The sequence below is a fragment of the Ruditapes philippinarum genome, unplaced genomic scaffold, assembly GCF_026571515.1.
Source record: "Ruditapes philippinarum isolate M1 unplaced genomic scaffold, ASM2657151v2 ctg519_1_1_1_1, whole genome shotgun sequence".
In the NCBI taxonomy this organism is placed as follows: domain Eukaryota; kingdom Metazoa; phylum Mollusca; class Bivalvia; order Venerida; family Veneridae; genus Ruditapes; species Ruditapes philippinarum.
In genome coordinates this window covers 103,205-119,573 of record NW_026860385.1, presented here as the reverse complement: position 1 = coordinate 119,573, position 16,369 = coordinate 103,205, and the positions used below count along the sequence as shown (strand labels likewise).

At 32.7% G+C, this 16,369-nt stretch overlaps 3 protein-coding genes across 3 annotated transcripts; all 3 read left to right on the top strand.

Annotated features, from left to right (window-relative positions):
• The first annotated feature begins 2,620 nt into the window (after positions 1-2,620).
• On the top strand, positions 2,621-7,582 carry LOC132759876 (uncharacterized). Its single transcript, XM_060751746.1, has 3 exons — positions 2,621-2,917; positions 3,148-5,729; positions 5,819-7,582. Exons 2-3 carry the CDS (start codon positions 5,606-5,608, stop codon positions 6,895-6,897), a joined length of 1,203 nt encoding a protein of 400 aa, XP_060607729.1. The 5' UTR covers positions 2,621-2,917; positions 3,148-5,605; the 3' UTR covers positions 6,898-7,582.
• On the top strand, positions 3,132-4,193 carry LOC132759878 (uncharacterized). Its single transcript, XM_060751748.1, has one exon. It carries the CDS (start codon positions 3,132-3,134, stop codon positions 4,191-4,193), a length of 1,062 nt encoding a protein of 353 aa, XP_060607731.1.
• A 1,841-nt stretch (positions 7,583-9,423) lies between the features above and the next one.
• Positions 9,424-14,202, top strand: LOC132759879 (uncharacterized). The gene is made up of 8 exons (XM_060751749.1): positions 9,424-9,553; positions 10,041-10,284; positions 10,463-10,579; positions 10,716-11,352; positions 11,973-12,138; positions 12,340-12,568; positions 12,684-12,861; positions 12,965-14,202. The coding sequence occupies exons 1-8, from the start codon at positions 9,519-9,521 to the stop codon at positions 13,606-13,608; spliced, it is 2,250 nt and encodes a 749-aa protein (XP_060607732.1). The 5' UTR covers positions 9,424-9,518; the 3' UTR covers positions 13,609-14,202.
• Positions 14,203-16,369: the final 2,167 nt, after the last annotated feature.

The window sequence follows — 16,369 nt, the reverse complement described above, 5'->3', positions numbered from 1 at the left end:
TACATCAGACCCCCTTTCAAAATTACATTTTATTTAGTTTCGCCTATTGTTTTCTCGTTTACGACACACGCCTTTTTTTCTTGGGGACGATGTACCGCTTTTCATCGAATGGCACTAACTTATCACAGTGAAGGTTTCATGATAACCGCTATATGTACACATCTACGAATGTTTCAAAATTTCAAATGTTACCAGTTCAAGTTAAATGTTGAATTCTGCTAAAGCCGGTGCTAGGATGCGGTAACTTGCACTTTCCATTACCCTCCATGAACAGACTCAATCAAAGCGAGCCTGCAACATTTTCAATTTTGTCGTTTTGTGCGTTCTTTAGGGGATCTTTATTTTTCTCTATTTTATGTCATGTATATGTCAATTACCTAATATAACATTTCAATCTAAATGTCATTAACCTTCTATTAATAAGTCGATATCATTCAGGGATCTTAATCAGGAAGTGTCACAGTATCCCTCTGACTAAATGTGAAATTAAGAAGAAAATTTGAGATAGATTAAAGCACGAAAAGTGAATTATAACGATAAAGTGTGCTTCAAATCATTATAGAATTATTTCATTAAAACATTGGATTCTTGAAAAACTAGCATGGTCTACATTGTAGTAAAAGAATTTACTTTTTGTGAGGCCACGTGTTCTTCCGTTTTGAATATTGCCAACATTAAGAAACAAATGAGAAAGAAAATATTAATATTGCAAGTATAACATGTGTATGCCAAGATCTCGGAAATGTAAAGAGCTGATATCAAGTCAAAGTCTTATCTAGGATCCAAATGAACTACCTTTCGACATTCTTAACGTTTTAGTCGAAATCACGAAACTGCCTTAGGCCGAAAGCGTCAGTAATGAAAATTACAAATAATTTGTGAACTTGAAACTGATATCAGATTTATTATTTTATCATTTTATTCTCTTTTACAAAACGATTTAATCCACACACAAAAATGGTACAGTCGTTTATAATGAGGACATATAAAAAGCTCAGGATTAAATCTTGACTGTAAACCCCGAGGTGATTTCTAAATACATCAAGCATTCAAAAGGTAATACATGTGTATTGTTTTCGAGAAAACTACAAGTAGTTAAAACTTTGTTTATTTCATTCTGAAGATGACTTTAAAAATTGAAATTGATGTACATGTAATAATAAAGAAAAAATAAACGCACTATAAATGCATATACATAAATATGTAAATACAGTTCTATCATCTCTAGACAATATAAAATGTTACTCTTTAATTACATGTAATGTTATTTTATAACTTTTCTTATAATAATCTCTTCACCTGTAGATTGGCAGCTGCGATATATGGTCATGATACCTTCGTTTAAAACATAAATGTCCTGGCCTACAGGAAGTATCAATATATTTTCCTTCCTTCCGGCAAAGTATATTAAATCACTTATAGTCTAACGACAATTTGATATAAAAAACCACTATCATGACTTACTAAATGTTCTGAGTTCACCTCTTCTTGATTTTATAAAATAGTTTCAGGAAGTCAGTCCACAACTCGAGCATATTGATAATAGAAGAATTGTAGATCACCCTCCTCTTTAATTAAATTTCAAAAGATGTTTTATATGTTAAATATTTTCAATGCCTTAAGTCAAACTATATACAGATGCATGTACTCTTGGAACGAAAGATATCTTTAATTGTAATGGTCATTTTAAATGATTTCTAATCAACAGGTTATTGTCCAATGTTCTTGAATGATAATGATTCGGACTGTATATATATGTAGATAAAAAAAACTAAACTCTTGACGATTTCATCACGCTATTTTACAGGTTTTAGAAATAAGCAGATAAAATAAATGGAACACCTCCTTAGAAGAACAACACGTGTGTGCATATATACATATATATACTTGTATATACCTGCCAACACAACTTATTACAGATCGACCTTTAATTTCTATATTGAAAGCAAACATTCTTAACGAATATTTGAATATTTTATCCATAATCGTCGCGGAATATGAGTCTTTAAATATAAAAGGATTTGGCTTGAAGCCATGGATACTCATAATTGTTTTTTATGTTTATGATGTTAAAATATTGTTATATCGGAAACATTTCATATATAGATATTACAAAACAAAGAGGTAATATACGAAACATTTTACATAAAGATAACATGTAGATTACAAAATAAAATGGTTGTATCAGAAACATTTTTCACGAACATAACATGTAGATTACAAAATAAAATGGTTTTATCAGAAACATTTTACTCGAAAATAACATGTAGATTACAAAATAAAATGGTTGTATCAGAAACATTTTACACGAACATAACATGTAGATTACAAAATAAAATGGTTTTATCAGAAACATTTTACACGAAAATAACATGTAGATTACAAAATAAAATGGTTTTATCAGAAACATTTTACACATAAATATTTCAAAACAAAGTGATTTTATCATAAACCATTTTATATATAGATAAAACGTAATATTTGCAGATATATGGTTGGAGATAAATTAAAGAGGTAGCGTCTATCAATAAAAACTGGACATTTATTGTAATACTATTATTAACTATATTATAAAAATTGTCTCAACTAAAACCGCATTTTCATTTTTCATTTATAGGACTGGTTATTATAGACGCGTTATGATTAATACACTGAAGTATGCATTAAATCACAAGGAAATGATTATAGTGTAAACAAAAACACAAAAACATAATTACGCCGATCAGATATCATAGTTGTGAGTATTGACTGTACATAATTTGACGCATTACATATTATTATAGTTTAACATTGCAGGTATTTGTAATGGACATCTCAAATTATTCATGGAAACAATTTTTGACCCTGATCATTTGCGTGTGTTTCATCATAGTTTTACGAAGTTTTACATTAACAAATGTTCGTCATATTCCATTTGGTGAGTAAAATATATAACTTTACTTTACATTTATATGACAAATCTTTGATTTATATTTTAAATGACAGTGAGCAACGAGTAACTATCTTTCAACAAAATTGATTATAAGTGTATATCTGTAACGTATTCATTTTACTATTCCACTACATTCTGAAGAGAAAAATAATTATCTATTAATTTTACATTACATATCAGACTTTAAATCAATCGGTGCATGGTTTCTTTTGCAGATGATATGTACTTTCATAATAACGGGTCCGAAGAACAAGATGACTACAGTGAGGATAATGTTAAGTATTTCCCTGCTGACCAAACAAAGTATCCACTCTTCCAGTCAAACGTTGCAGCAGAGTTTCCAACTATCGTAAACACTTCATGCCGAATACCTCATATCATCCATCAGATATTTAGCAATGAAAACGTTCCTAAAGTCTTTCAAAAACCCATGCGTTCATTTATTCTATACAATCCGACATGGGAGTATAGATTTTGGACATATAGTTCTGGAAGAAATTTCTTGATAAAGCATCATGCTTATCTCCTAGATTTCTATGATAAGATTGGGGAAAATGACGTGAAAAGGTCTGATTTGCTACGAATGGCGATAATCTATGAATTTGGTGGTGTTTATGCTGATTTAGATGTGGAGAATTTACGGTCACTGAATATCACAACAACTAAATACGCATGTATTTTACCACCAGAACCTTTTGAACATTCTGGTATTTTATATGGGGAAGAAGTCATAATAGCCACGGCTGTTCTGTTATGTAGACCAAAGCATCCTTTTATCAAACAAATACTTTTATCCCTGCAGCATGCCGATCCTAATGGCGATCCTGTCAGTACAACTGGTCCTGAATTTATCACACACATGTACCTGAAATACAACAACATTACAAAATCGGATTTACTTAAATCTGTTGCTGACACTACGTCAAATTCACCGTATTTCTACAAAGGGACACGAGATGAGGACAGTCAGGACGGAATATATATACCTAATTCGCAATATTTCATGGACAACGTCGATCCCATGCTGCGAAACGAAGATGGTGAAATAAAAGAATGTGTTGATAAGTCACTGGATGCACTTTCATTTCTAGAAAAACGTGCCTGCACAGAATTTGAAAGTCGTAAAACAATAAGAAAAGAGAAACATTTTACATTTACGATTCATTACTGGTTTCACCTCTGGACTTACACTGATTCTTTTGCGAAGAAAATGCCGCGGATCCATATCAAACAAATTATTCCAAAGGCTATATCTTTTTGACGCATGGTCTTGAACAAGATTATTTCTTTCTTAAGTTCCAAACAAAACTTAAACGAATGAAAAAGGTGAAAAGATAAAACATAGACACAAACATATTATCCATCAAAATGACGGAAACAAGAATTGTCTCCAACTTCGGCCAAGATAAACATATTTCATTGTTTTAATTAATTTTGAAGTCTATCTTTTATTCTTGTTGAACAGGATTTAAGATGATCAAACATAAGTCAGTGTGAAGTATTTGGAATCTAGCATATTTTCAATATCTCTGGATATCAACTTCTTCGTCTTTTCAATAATCTGATTTATTTTCTGTGAATTTGTAATATATAAATAACAAAAGTATTTAGCTGATATACATGGAGCACCATCCCAATATTTGTCTTTTTTTAAATGACAGTGTTGGAACAAATGGGAATTAACATTATAAAATGCCTTTAGAGGTTATAATACACATTGTTATGCTACAGAAAAGTACTCACTAGGAAACTATAATAATAATAATAATAATAATAATAATAATAATAATAACTCCCTTCTGGACTTATTTACAATGAAAATTTCGAAGTTCAGAAGTGCTGGAAATGAATACCTCTTACATTATTGTTTAATTTTTTTGTCCTTAACTTTTCATTGCACAATATTCAAAAAGAGTTTAAAGATAAAGGTCAGCCGATAAAAGGCTTACCCCCGGTTATCTTCTAGTCGTCATTAGTTTTGTTTTGTTTTTGTTTTTTGGAATTACTAGCACGCAGGCTTGTTTTATTTTCGTTCCTTATTAATATGTTTACTTTTTCATCATAAATGTGCTAGAATTTGATTTTAGAAATTAAGATCGTTCTTACAATTAACGTATTTCAGGAAAAAAATATTTCAAACTGATCTATATTTGAATCGGTTTAAATGATCAATGGTTGGGGGGGGGCATGGTAAACAAAAACTGCAATACGCGTGAAATTACAGTCATCTCTTGAACGATTGGTGACCTTAAATTACTAGAAAAGATAGCCATTGATTTCGTTATTTCACGATTTTAACCATGCATCAAAGTTCTTTAGGTATTATATAACGCGTGAGTTATATTGCAATTCTAGTTATTCTACTGTGTAAAAGGGGCAAATAATTGAATTATTGCTTGATAAATATTTACACATTATAATTGTTATTGTACTTAAATTTTTTTTATGGAAAAATAACCGTTGGCTTGTTTTAAGATATAAATATGACATGAACTATATTGAATATTAAAAGATTTAACCTTTAAAAACAAACTTAATACAAGGAAACAGTTGTGATAATTAGTTGTGAACAGTTTTTTGCGGTTTTCATGTTTGTTTTTATAATGAGAGTTATTTAAATGTATTGATTTGAAAGATATAAAGAATATAAGAAAACACATTTGCTTGAAGAAAATGATGTGGTATAACTCTAACGCTCAAACGATGAAAACATTTTTCCTACTGTGTCTAGTGACATGCATGTTCTTGTACTGTGGACTTCAGATATTCAAGATAGAAGACTTAAAGATGCATTATGGTAATCTCTTTTCTTCATTGCAAAACATTATTTACGAAGAAAATTATATAAGTCTAAACTATTCTTTATAATTTCCGTTTTCCTTTCAGCAAAAACCAAAGAATTAAAGAAGGAAGAAATGAACGAAGAAGAAAATGTGCGCGACCTAATAGAATTAGAACATAAAAAACTTGCTGAACCAAGATTAGAAGTGCTGCATAACTTCAAGTATCCTATTTATCAACCCAGCGAGCCAGCAGAATTTCCGCACGTTGTAAACGGAACAATCAGGATCCCTCATATCATTCATCAGATCTGCAACACCGCGTCCATTCCTGACAATTTCTTACTCGCAATGAGGTCATTTGTGAAGTACAACCCTACATGGGAATACAGATTTTGGACTTATAAATCTGGGCACAACTTTCTCAGGAAATATCATCCCTATCTAGTGGATATATATGACAGTTTCGGGGAGAATGATGTGAAGAAATCTGATCTGCTGCGGTTAGCTGTGCTATATGAATATGGCGGTGTGTATGCTGACTTAGATGTATCTAATGTACGATCACTTAATATTACAACAACCAAGTATGCATGTATTATACCAACTGAACCGTTCGAGCATGCCGGTCTCCTATATCGACAAGAATTTGTATTGACCACTTCAGTGTTACTATGTCGTCCTAAACACCCTTTCTTTGAAAGACTTCTTTTGCAATTGCAGATTGCTCGTCCCAGAGGCCATCCTGTGACTACAACAGGACCTGCGTTCCTCACTGGTATGTATTTAAAATACAATAACATAACCTGGAGTGATGTATCTGTTTTTATAGTAAACGGCACGCAATCCAATGCACCATATTTCTTCAAAGGACATAGAGACGAAGAGAATGATGATGCCATATATATTCCGAACGGTCAATACTTTGGGGACAAGATAGATCCCTCTTGGATAAATGGTGCTGGTGAACTTAAAGCATGTGGTTTAACGAAGGAAACTGATATACACACTCTACGATCATGTAAAGAGTTCGAAAGTCGTAAAGCAGTTAGGAAAGAAAAACTTTATACCTTCACAGTTCACCACTGGTTTCATTGGTGGGTTCAAGGGGAGGATTTTAACAAATTTCTCCAAACTTACGATATCAAGGAAGTTATTCCTAAAGCCATTCTATTCGAAGAGTAAGACATTAACAAGTAACGTATGGCGTAAACATACTTCATTATCTTGTGTGTTACATATATACAAGCAGACATCCCATACAGCTTCGTGTATTATAGAATGTATCTTTATATTGTGATTTTATATATTTTAGCAACTTTATTGTAGTGTTGCTTTCAAGCATACTATGATCAAATTCATCTTTGATTGGCGTGCATGTTAAATTGTAAATAAAGAAATGACTTATTCATCGTTAATATGTTTAATAATCTTGGTATATACTCAACATCACTAATTTTGCGTCATTACTTATTTCACTGTAATGGCATAGTTCGATATGAATAGTGTTAAGGTTGGTCTTGGTCAGAATTGACATATATAATATTTAGTCATACACCTAAGCAACAAATTTGTGTGTAAAATATTTTAATTCTGAAGCTTTTTCAGAACAACATTTTGCCCATTTCTGCAAAAAGCCGCCATAGTCCATTCAAACATGCGCATACGTCAGAAACAATCATCATTTTCTAAATGATCAATATTGTTGAAAAGAAATCAATTTTAAGTAACAATGTAAAGATAGCTTAATATTTAAAACTGAGCAATATTAATTTAGTAATTTTAACTGAAACATGGAAAAACTATGTTATCCCAATTATTGTCATTTAAATGATGTCTTTTTGTTTTCAAAATGGCCGACCTATGATCTATGTCTTGACCATTAAATCTTATTTTGATTGAATATGTTATTGTTTCATTGTGTCATTCTGCAGAAATTTTTTAAATGTTACAGCTTATGACAATTTTTGTACAGTAAGTTCATTGTTTGTTTTCCTTCTTTGTTGCAAAGTACCGTGAACCAAGACGGGCACAGTATAAGAAGTAATATAAATTATATCTCTATGGTTATACTTCACCTCTTTCATTTTGGTCTAAGTATTTGTCTTACAAATTTGATCATTATATGGATAAAGCGTTCGCTTGTTCTACGTGTATGTAATCTTACTATAGTATATAGATAGCCTAGATTGTGTTTGATGTATATTTTACATTTGTTTTAATGCTGCCTATGCATTAATGTGGTCATTACAATCACTATAGTTTTCACTCTGTGTCCTTCACGAAAGTTTAATTGTCATTAGTATTATCTCGTGTTGCCATTCTAAATCAGAAGTCACGTTAATGACGTCAATTGCAAAAGGGCTAAAAAAGAACCAGCGGTTACCAATCTATGTACGAACTGTATAACATATTTAATGTCAGCATCGGGTTTACTAATTAATTTCTAGATATACGTGTTATCAATGAATTTATATAAAAGCGGTAGGAGTTGGGAGGTACATGGTATGCAGCAAAAGGTGTCTCATAAGTCAGAAATGGCTGGCCCTTTCAGTAGGAATGACACTATAATAAACAAGACCTTTACCTTTACCTTTTAGAATACATGGTAATTATTAATTGATATAATTTATTGTTTTCCGAATTTTGTTTAATAAATGATAGCCTATGTTATGTATATCCAAATAAATTCAAGGAAAAAATGTATTTGTTTACATGTTTACTAGACTATGTGAAGTAAGTTGCATTACCTCAAAACCCATTGCAGAATTAAACTGTGTTACAAGTTTACTAAATTGAAACCTCAAAGGTTTACTTACAATAAAATCTGAGAACCAAAGTGGTTAAATTAATATTCATTCCATTTTACTCCTCTTAATCATTAAAATGTATCGTATCGAAAAGGTAGCGAATAGCGCAATTGCAAATAGGTATTTTTAAGTAACAGCCGAATGGAAAATAAAAAGATTTTTAATTTTAAAGCAATATTAATGCGATGTGTTGTTCATGTTTGAAATATCCAATGCCACCTCCGGTAAGTACGAATGGTAGACATATCACCAGAAATGTTATAGAAGAGACATTCAGAACTATAAGCTGTTAGAATTTATCTATATGCGATACCCATAGAGCACTTGCCAACAAAGCTGGAAACTGTACGCAATCAATGTACAATGAACCTTCATGTACAGTGTTCATTAAAAGAGATAAAATAAGAGAAACATTTAAAGGTCTTTAGTCAAGGAAAAACGACTATAATACCAATGTTTATGTCATATGTATGATTCTGCTGAAAATCAAAAACATCGATCTTAGCACAAAATAGACGCCAAAACCATCAGGTGATTCACCCTAGTGGAGAGGTAACTACAGGTTGCCTGTGCAAATGCACGACAATGTGACGACTCTACAACTGTGTCTGAATTAATATGTAGTGTTCACTTAAGATGAAAATCATGATGGAGAATAATGAATGAGATTGTTTAAAGTACAAGTAAACGATGTTTAATGTTTAACTTACTCAGGCGCCTTTTTGTAGTTTACTTTATTCAGTTCATACATACATGCCGTAATGAAGGTAACTAAATTAAAAAAAAACTTTAAGTAATGAATGACAAAAACATGTAATACATGTACATGCAATTATTTGATGTTTTTTATTTTTTTTATTATTTTCATTAGTTTAATGGTACTTTTATTTATTTCAGCTAGTTCTATACACAATCGCATTTCTCAGCTGTTTTATTTTTGTGTCAGCGGAAACTACTCCGGATACCAATGACTTATCTACTAGTGAACCAAGCTGCATGGTAACCCTCGCAAATCATGAAGGATCCAGCAAGTAAAAGTTTATGCTATTCTAATAACATTAATACTTTCTCCCAGAATAAGATCAAACAGTTTTAAAATAAGTAGAATAGAAACATACAATGTACAAAAAACGCACATTTGCGGCTCCGAAAGTACCACGCCTAGCTGATTCAAAGATAAGCACACCTGATGTATAGATGTATACCAACAGTGAGTGTACTTCCGAACTGTACTTGCTGTGTCTCACAGTAGTATATTTTTTATGTTGTTATAAAGGGGAAAAATCTATCAGATATCGTTTTGTCAATTCAATTTTAGCAAACAGTTTTATATTTGGCAATGCGACATGAAGTCATATTACCAGATAATGCATCCACCAGGAAGTGTTAATAAAAGTCATAAACAAAATAAATGATTTATAATTTATTTCATTCACTGTTTTAGAAAATATGTATTCACATTAAGATATGATGAAATGTTTCATTAAGATGTTAGTTTGTTTTGTTTTTTATTTACAGTATCTCGCCGTCGATCGAAAAAAGTGAAATAGCGTTACTTTTGCTTCTTGGATTCGGTGGATTTTCCCTTTTTATAGCTGGAGTTTATAAGTCGTTACGAAAATATGTATTCCATGATGAACATAGTCTGGATACAGTTTTTGATGCAGGAGGACGTGTAAGCCTCAGTCTTACTGCAGTGACAGTGACGTCACAACTTCTTTGGCCTGCAGACTTCCTGCAAATGTCAACTATAACAAGCAAGGTAATATCACACAATCGTAAATTGCAATTAAAGTCCGTGGTAATATTTTGTGAAAAGATATGATGCATTTCATAAATTTAAAGGTTCTATATCTAATGAAGTACTTTTATTTTTAAATATATATTTTGTAAGTATTGCTTCTTAAAATGTACATCTTTTTATCATAACGTTTTTTCAGTCTGGAATGGGTGGAAGCCTATGGACAGCTGTTGCAGTCGTAATGGACATTTTGCTATTTCCAGCTCTATCACTTTATTTAAAAACTCGTGCCCCGGGAGCTAAAACCTTTCCCCAGGTAGCTAGTTACTCTTATAACATATGATACAATAAGTAATCAAACTTTGCAGTGAAAACAATTAGCGATTATATTATGATGTATTTTTCTCCTTGAAATGTTAGAACAACTTCAAAACTTAAAATTTATGTTACAGATCGCATATGCAAGATTTGGAAAAGTAGCACACATAATCTTCTGTATTTTGGCTCTAATCACCAACATCATTGTCAGCACGAGTGTAATGTTGGCGGGAAAAACTGCTATCAAAGTTCTTAGCAAGGATTCCAATAACGAATTCATATTTCTAATTCTTGCTGTTTTATTTGGGTCATATTGTATGATTGGTGGCTTGGGAACAACATTCTACATATCGTACTTCAACACGGCTCTTACCTTCGTTGCAATTTCCGTATTTATCATTTATACAAGTTTCTATCCTTCAACGACAATAGAGAAAGTTTCAACGATCGAGTCAATGTATAATGCCGTTACATGTCTTAAAGGACCAGATGGCAACTTTCAGAACTCCTATCTGACGTTCAGAAGCAAAAGTGGTCTTATATATGGTGTTGTAATTATCTTTATGGCAACTTCTATCAGTTTTTGTGATCAAGCAAACTGGCAGAGTAGGATTGCAGCCAAACCTTCACAAGGTGTAATTGGATTCTTCTTTGCTGCTTACATGTGGTTCGTTGTACCGACGGCAATGTCGTTTACGACAACCATGACCTATTTTGCGATGAGTTATGAGAATGGAACTCATTTACTTAGTGATGCGGAAATAGATAACGGTAAGACGTGTGAACCTTTTATAAAATAACCATAAATTGGTCTAACTCTGCATTCGTTTTATTTTTTCATTATAATGAAGCTACAAATCGTCATTGATGGTATAGTATAATACACAAAAATATGAGCAGAATAATATTGATATTTACATGATTGGTTTGGAAAGTTAAAATAACCCTGAAAAAAGGTGTAAAAAATATTACTCATAGTAAAGCAATTCAGTTATTTATTTTTGTGCGTGTATAATTCCCCTTTTCATAGTGTCATGATAAAGTCAATCCACTTATTCTAAAAGACAAGTGTGTAATGTGTTTCCTAATTCATTGGCACATGCCAATACTCAATCATTTACTCAATTAATTGTTACTTATTCTTACTTTAAAGGTTGTGGTCCGGGTAAAATGTTTCATTTTGGCACCTCTTGTTATAACAATGCTTTAATACTTGGACAGCTGCATACCTGACATTCAATTATTTCGTACTAGAACGGTGAATGCTGTCTAAATTTCTTATCAAATTGTTCTTCTTCATCATCACATTGGCCTTTAACATTTGTAGTAATTAATGTATATCACCTGAAGTCACAAACTAGTCTTGATCCTTTATTTTTAAATCATTTTAGGTTATATCAATCCGTTTGTGATGCACTTTTTGCTGGGAGACACCGGTGGATATTTATTACTCACCATGTTAATGATGGCATTGATGTCCACAGGTTCCGGAGAAGTTATGGCTGTGTCATCCATTATTGTTTATGATATCTATAAAACATACATTAATCCATTCCGGTATAATCTACAATTACTCATCTCAGAACGACTTCTTGGATTTAATTCTTTTAAAAACTAATATAGCTTTAAAATATAATGTAACGCATTGTAATAACGTTATTAGTAAACTTGATTTACTTATCTAAAAACGACCAGCTACACAGTATATAAAGCATTTTTTACTCCCGTTCTATTGTTTTCTTCTTTCTTTCTTTTAAGTGCTAATTTAACACCAACATCGTGCATTTTGTGTGGCTTTGAGAAACTGGTGGATCATACGACTGATGATGACACGAAAGTATGTGTGTGTCCATCTTCTATAGGCTGTGCTGCATGTGAAGACGATATTCAAGCTCGGGAGGAAGATGGTGGCAAGTTTGGTGTACATTATAAATGCAAAGTGCATGGGGCTTACAGACATTATGAAGATGGTCTTTGGCAATATAAGGTATTGCACCTCTAAAATATTAATGTCGTTGAAATGTAATTAAATACAATGTAACTTTGTATCAAATAAAAGATGATATAATTATATCATTGTAATGTTGTTGTTGTTTTTTCAGACTTGGTGTATGGTGTGGGTAGTTGTTATGATCGTTCCCTATGGCCTTCTTATCTCTGAGACTAGCATTAATGTTAATTGGGCAACTCTCGGCATACCTGTTATAACAAGTCCATTTCTTTGGCCTTTGTTTCTGACTATAACATGGTCGAAAGCAACTTCTAATGGCGTTGTTGCTGGTAAGTAGATTTCTTTTCTGCATCTTTTTGTCTGTATCTGTATTTATTCTATTTTATGTATTATACTTGTGTAATGATCTTATAACTTATAAATTTGTTTCAGGTGGTGTAGTTGGTTTAATTTGTTCTATTGCTGGGATGTTAATAATGGGTTCAACATATGAAGGTGGTTTGTCCGATTTCTTCACGAACACAGCACAGGATTACAGTCTGCTGGTGGCAATGGTCAGTGGATTTTTTATCAGCGGAATTATATGTTTCACTGTATCATTATGTACACATACAATAAAAAGTAAAGAAGATGAACAAAGAGAATGGGCAAAAACGATGAATATTGATAACCCCCTTAACCCATTTCGACTTGTATATGAAGAAGAACTGCGAGATATTGACGCAGGTCCCGTTATAACAGCTGAAACAATGGATCGAATCTTTCGTAAAGCCAAACTTGTTGCATGTATTGGGGCGGGAATAAGTCTCGCCTTATTTGCTGTTGTTGTACCAGCAATTGCTCTTTCATATGAGAAATTGTCGCTCGGACAATTCAAAACATGGATAAGAACATTTCAATACTGGGTGTTTTTTGGAACGGTCCTAGTTGTTTTCATACCTCCAGTAGAAGAAGGTCTGCAGATATGGAGAAAGTACAAAGAGAACTCTGAAAAACTCAAACAAAAAAGGAAGCTTGCAAAAAAGAAGCCAGATGGAGAGAATGATTTTGTTAATCTAAATGGAGAAATACTTTAAATATATTTTTCAACTAAACAAATAAGACTCTGTCTTTCTATGATTGATAGTTTCAATTTAAAAATCAAGTTATTAAGTTCATATTTCAAGATGTCCTTATCAAATAATCATTTAAAGCATAGCGAGTCAATCTGATCTTAACGATCTTAACCTTCCACCTGAAACAGCATTTGGAAGAAGGAATGACGTCGAAAACCTGGTTAATATGTAGATGAAAAGGCTTCGAAAGTCAGTGTCAGTATTACTGGAGATAGTATCGTATAAGAAAAGAAAATTTAGCCGAAACTTTATCCGTGCAAAGAATAAGTAAAATATTTTGAAGATAATACTGCTTTGGAAAATGCGGACGAATCGTAATGACAGACAGAAATTCGACAGAATTAAAGCCTCACTTAAAAAATGTACTACATGCATAAGCTATATATGTAATGATATGTTTTATAAAATTTCTAAAGGGTAAAATAATAGTTTTAATATGTATAATATGACCTTTGCCTGTTGATCTGTGCTCTCTTTTTTCCATAACCTTATGATTGATTCTCGAAAAGCTTGTTACACACAATGTATTTGTCATTTAACATACATGAATATTGTTTGTAAACAGAATAAAAAAAATTGTTTCTGTTTTGTTCAAAACATTAAGGATCTGACCGATTAGTAATGATTTCGCGCATTCGTAATGAAATAAACAAACCTATTTTTTCATACAGGTATCTCGAGAGAACATCTATTGTAAACTAAATGCAGTAGATACATAGGTGTATACACTTAAATTAAAATACAACACAAGTTACACACACAATTATCCTGTAAAATTGGTACTTTGTGCCTAATACGACTTTTAACTTCAGAAAAATAGTAAAATAGAAAGAAATAAAGACTCCCCGAAGAACGCACAAACCGACAAAATTGAAAATGTTGCAAACTCTGTTAAATTGAGCCTGTTCATAGACGGTAATGGAATTGAAAGTTACCGTAAACATTTAACCCATTACTTCATGAGCATTTTGTGAAAAATGGCTGTTTTCATTGAAAAGTCTCCCGTTACAAGTTCAAATTGCTATAATACTATAAAAACTGCTTCAACACTAATCAAACTTGGCACAAATGTTGACTGGACCATTGCCCTTGCAACAACATGCTCAGGCTTAAATCTTCTGTTACCATGGCAACGAGGGGACATCTCAAAATTGCCAAAAATCACTATTTTGCGTTGATTTTTTTTCCATCAATATTGATTTCAAAGTGCTGCAACTTCTCAATGGATTGAGATAGAGTCAAATGCTTTTCAGCGTTGGTTACACGTTACCTTATGATCAATCTGGGGTCATTTACAGCCTCTCACAAGTCCAAAATTTTCTTGGCGATGAGGGGGACTCCGCCCCCCTTCAAACCCCCCAAACAGAAGGGGGCACATCCCCCTTCTGGCAACCCCCTGATGTATCTTTTGGTTGGGGGCCGCGCCGAAAAAGAGGTCACTTTTTTAACAAACATTTCTCAAACAAAACAAGTGTTTGGGGCTAAATCAGGCATTTTTTTCATCATTTGAGTCAACAAAAAGGGGGGGGGGTGAAAAGGCGTTAAAAGGCGTGTATATGACGTAATTGGTTAACAGAAAATGATGAAAATACTTGAAATTACCCTAAATCGCGTTTTTTTCATGTTTTAAACATGGCCTGTCATATAAATTTGAAGAAAAATTGTTGTTTTGTAGATTTTTTATTTTTTTCATTAACCCATTACTTCATGAGCATTTTGTGAAAAATGGCTGTTTTTCATTGAAAAGTCTGGCCGTTACAAGTTCAAATTGCTATAATACTATAAAAACTGCTTCAACACTAATCAAACTTGGCACAAATGTTGACTGGACCATTGCCCTTGCAACAACATGCTCAGGCTTAAATTTTCTGTAACCATGGCAACGAGGGGACATCTCAAAATTGCCAAAAATCACTATTTTGCGTTGATTTTTTCCATCAAAATTTATTTCAAAGTGCTGCAACTTCTCAATGGATTGAGATAGAGTCAAATGCTTTTCAGCGTTGGTTACACGTTACCTTATAATCAATCTGGGGTCATTTACAGCCTCTCACAAGTCCAAAATTTTCTTGGCGATGAGGGGGACTCCGCCCCCCCTTCAACCCCCCCCCCCAAACAGAAGGGGGCACATCCCCCTTCTGGCAACCCCCTGATGTATCTTTTGTTTGGGGGCCGCGCCGAAAAAGAGGTCACTTTTTTTAACAACATTTCTCAAACAAAAACAAGTGTTTGGGGCCTAAATCAGTATTTTTTCATCATTTGAGTCAACAAAAAGGGGGGGGTGAAAAAGGCGTTAAAATGCGTGTATATGACGTAATGGGTTAACATCAACTAAAATTTGGAATTTTGAAACATCCGCAGATATAATCATATTAATTGCGGCTATCACGGAACCTTCAATTCGACACGTTAATGCAATTCCATGAAAAGCGGCATATGGTCCCCAAGTAAATAGAATGCGTGTGCCCTAAACGAGAAAACAATGGGCGGAAAGGGAATCATAGGTTGTGAAGCCTTTTTTTTTCAAATGATTTTATATTCTAAACTTTATCCAGAAATGATAAACATACCTATTTTAACGAATTTTTGATGACACCTTTAAAATAAATAAAATTAAAACTTATGATTATATAAGGGACAGAGACCCTAAATCAACATTTTGACATTTTTATTTTTGGTGGAATATTTGGAGCCGACTTTAGTTTACCGGAGGTGCACTCCG

Coding starts and splice junctions, on each gene's coding strand:
- LOC132759878 (XM_060751748.1), top strand. CDS start 3,132: ATGGTTTCTTTTGCAGATGATATGTACTTTCATAATAACGGGTCCGAA.
- LOC132759876 (XM_060751746.1), top strand. CDS start 5,606: ATGATGTGGTATAACTCTAACGCTCAAACGATGAAAACATTTTTCCTA. Junction 5,730..5,818: donor AGACTTAAAGATGCATTATG/GTAATCTCTTTT, acceptor TTTTCCTTTCAG/CAAAAACCAAAGAATTAAAG.
- LOC132759879 (XM_060751749.1), top strand. CDS start 9,519: ATGGTAACCCTCGCAAATCATGAAGGATCCAGCAA. Junction 12,139..12,339: donor ACATACATTAATCCATTCCG/GTATAATCTACA, acceptor CTTTCTTTTAAG/TGCTAATTTAACACCAACAT. Junction 12,569..12,683: donor ATGGTCTTTGGCAATATAAG/GTATTGCACCTC, acceptor TTGTTTTTTCAG/ACTTGGTGTATGGTGTGGGT.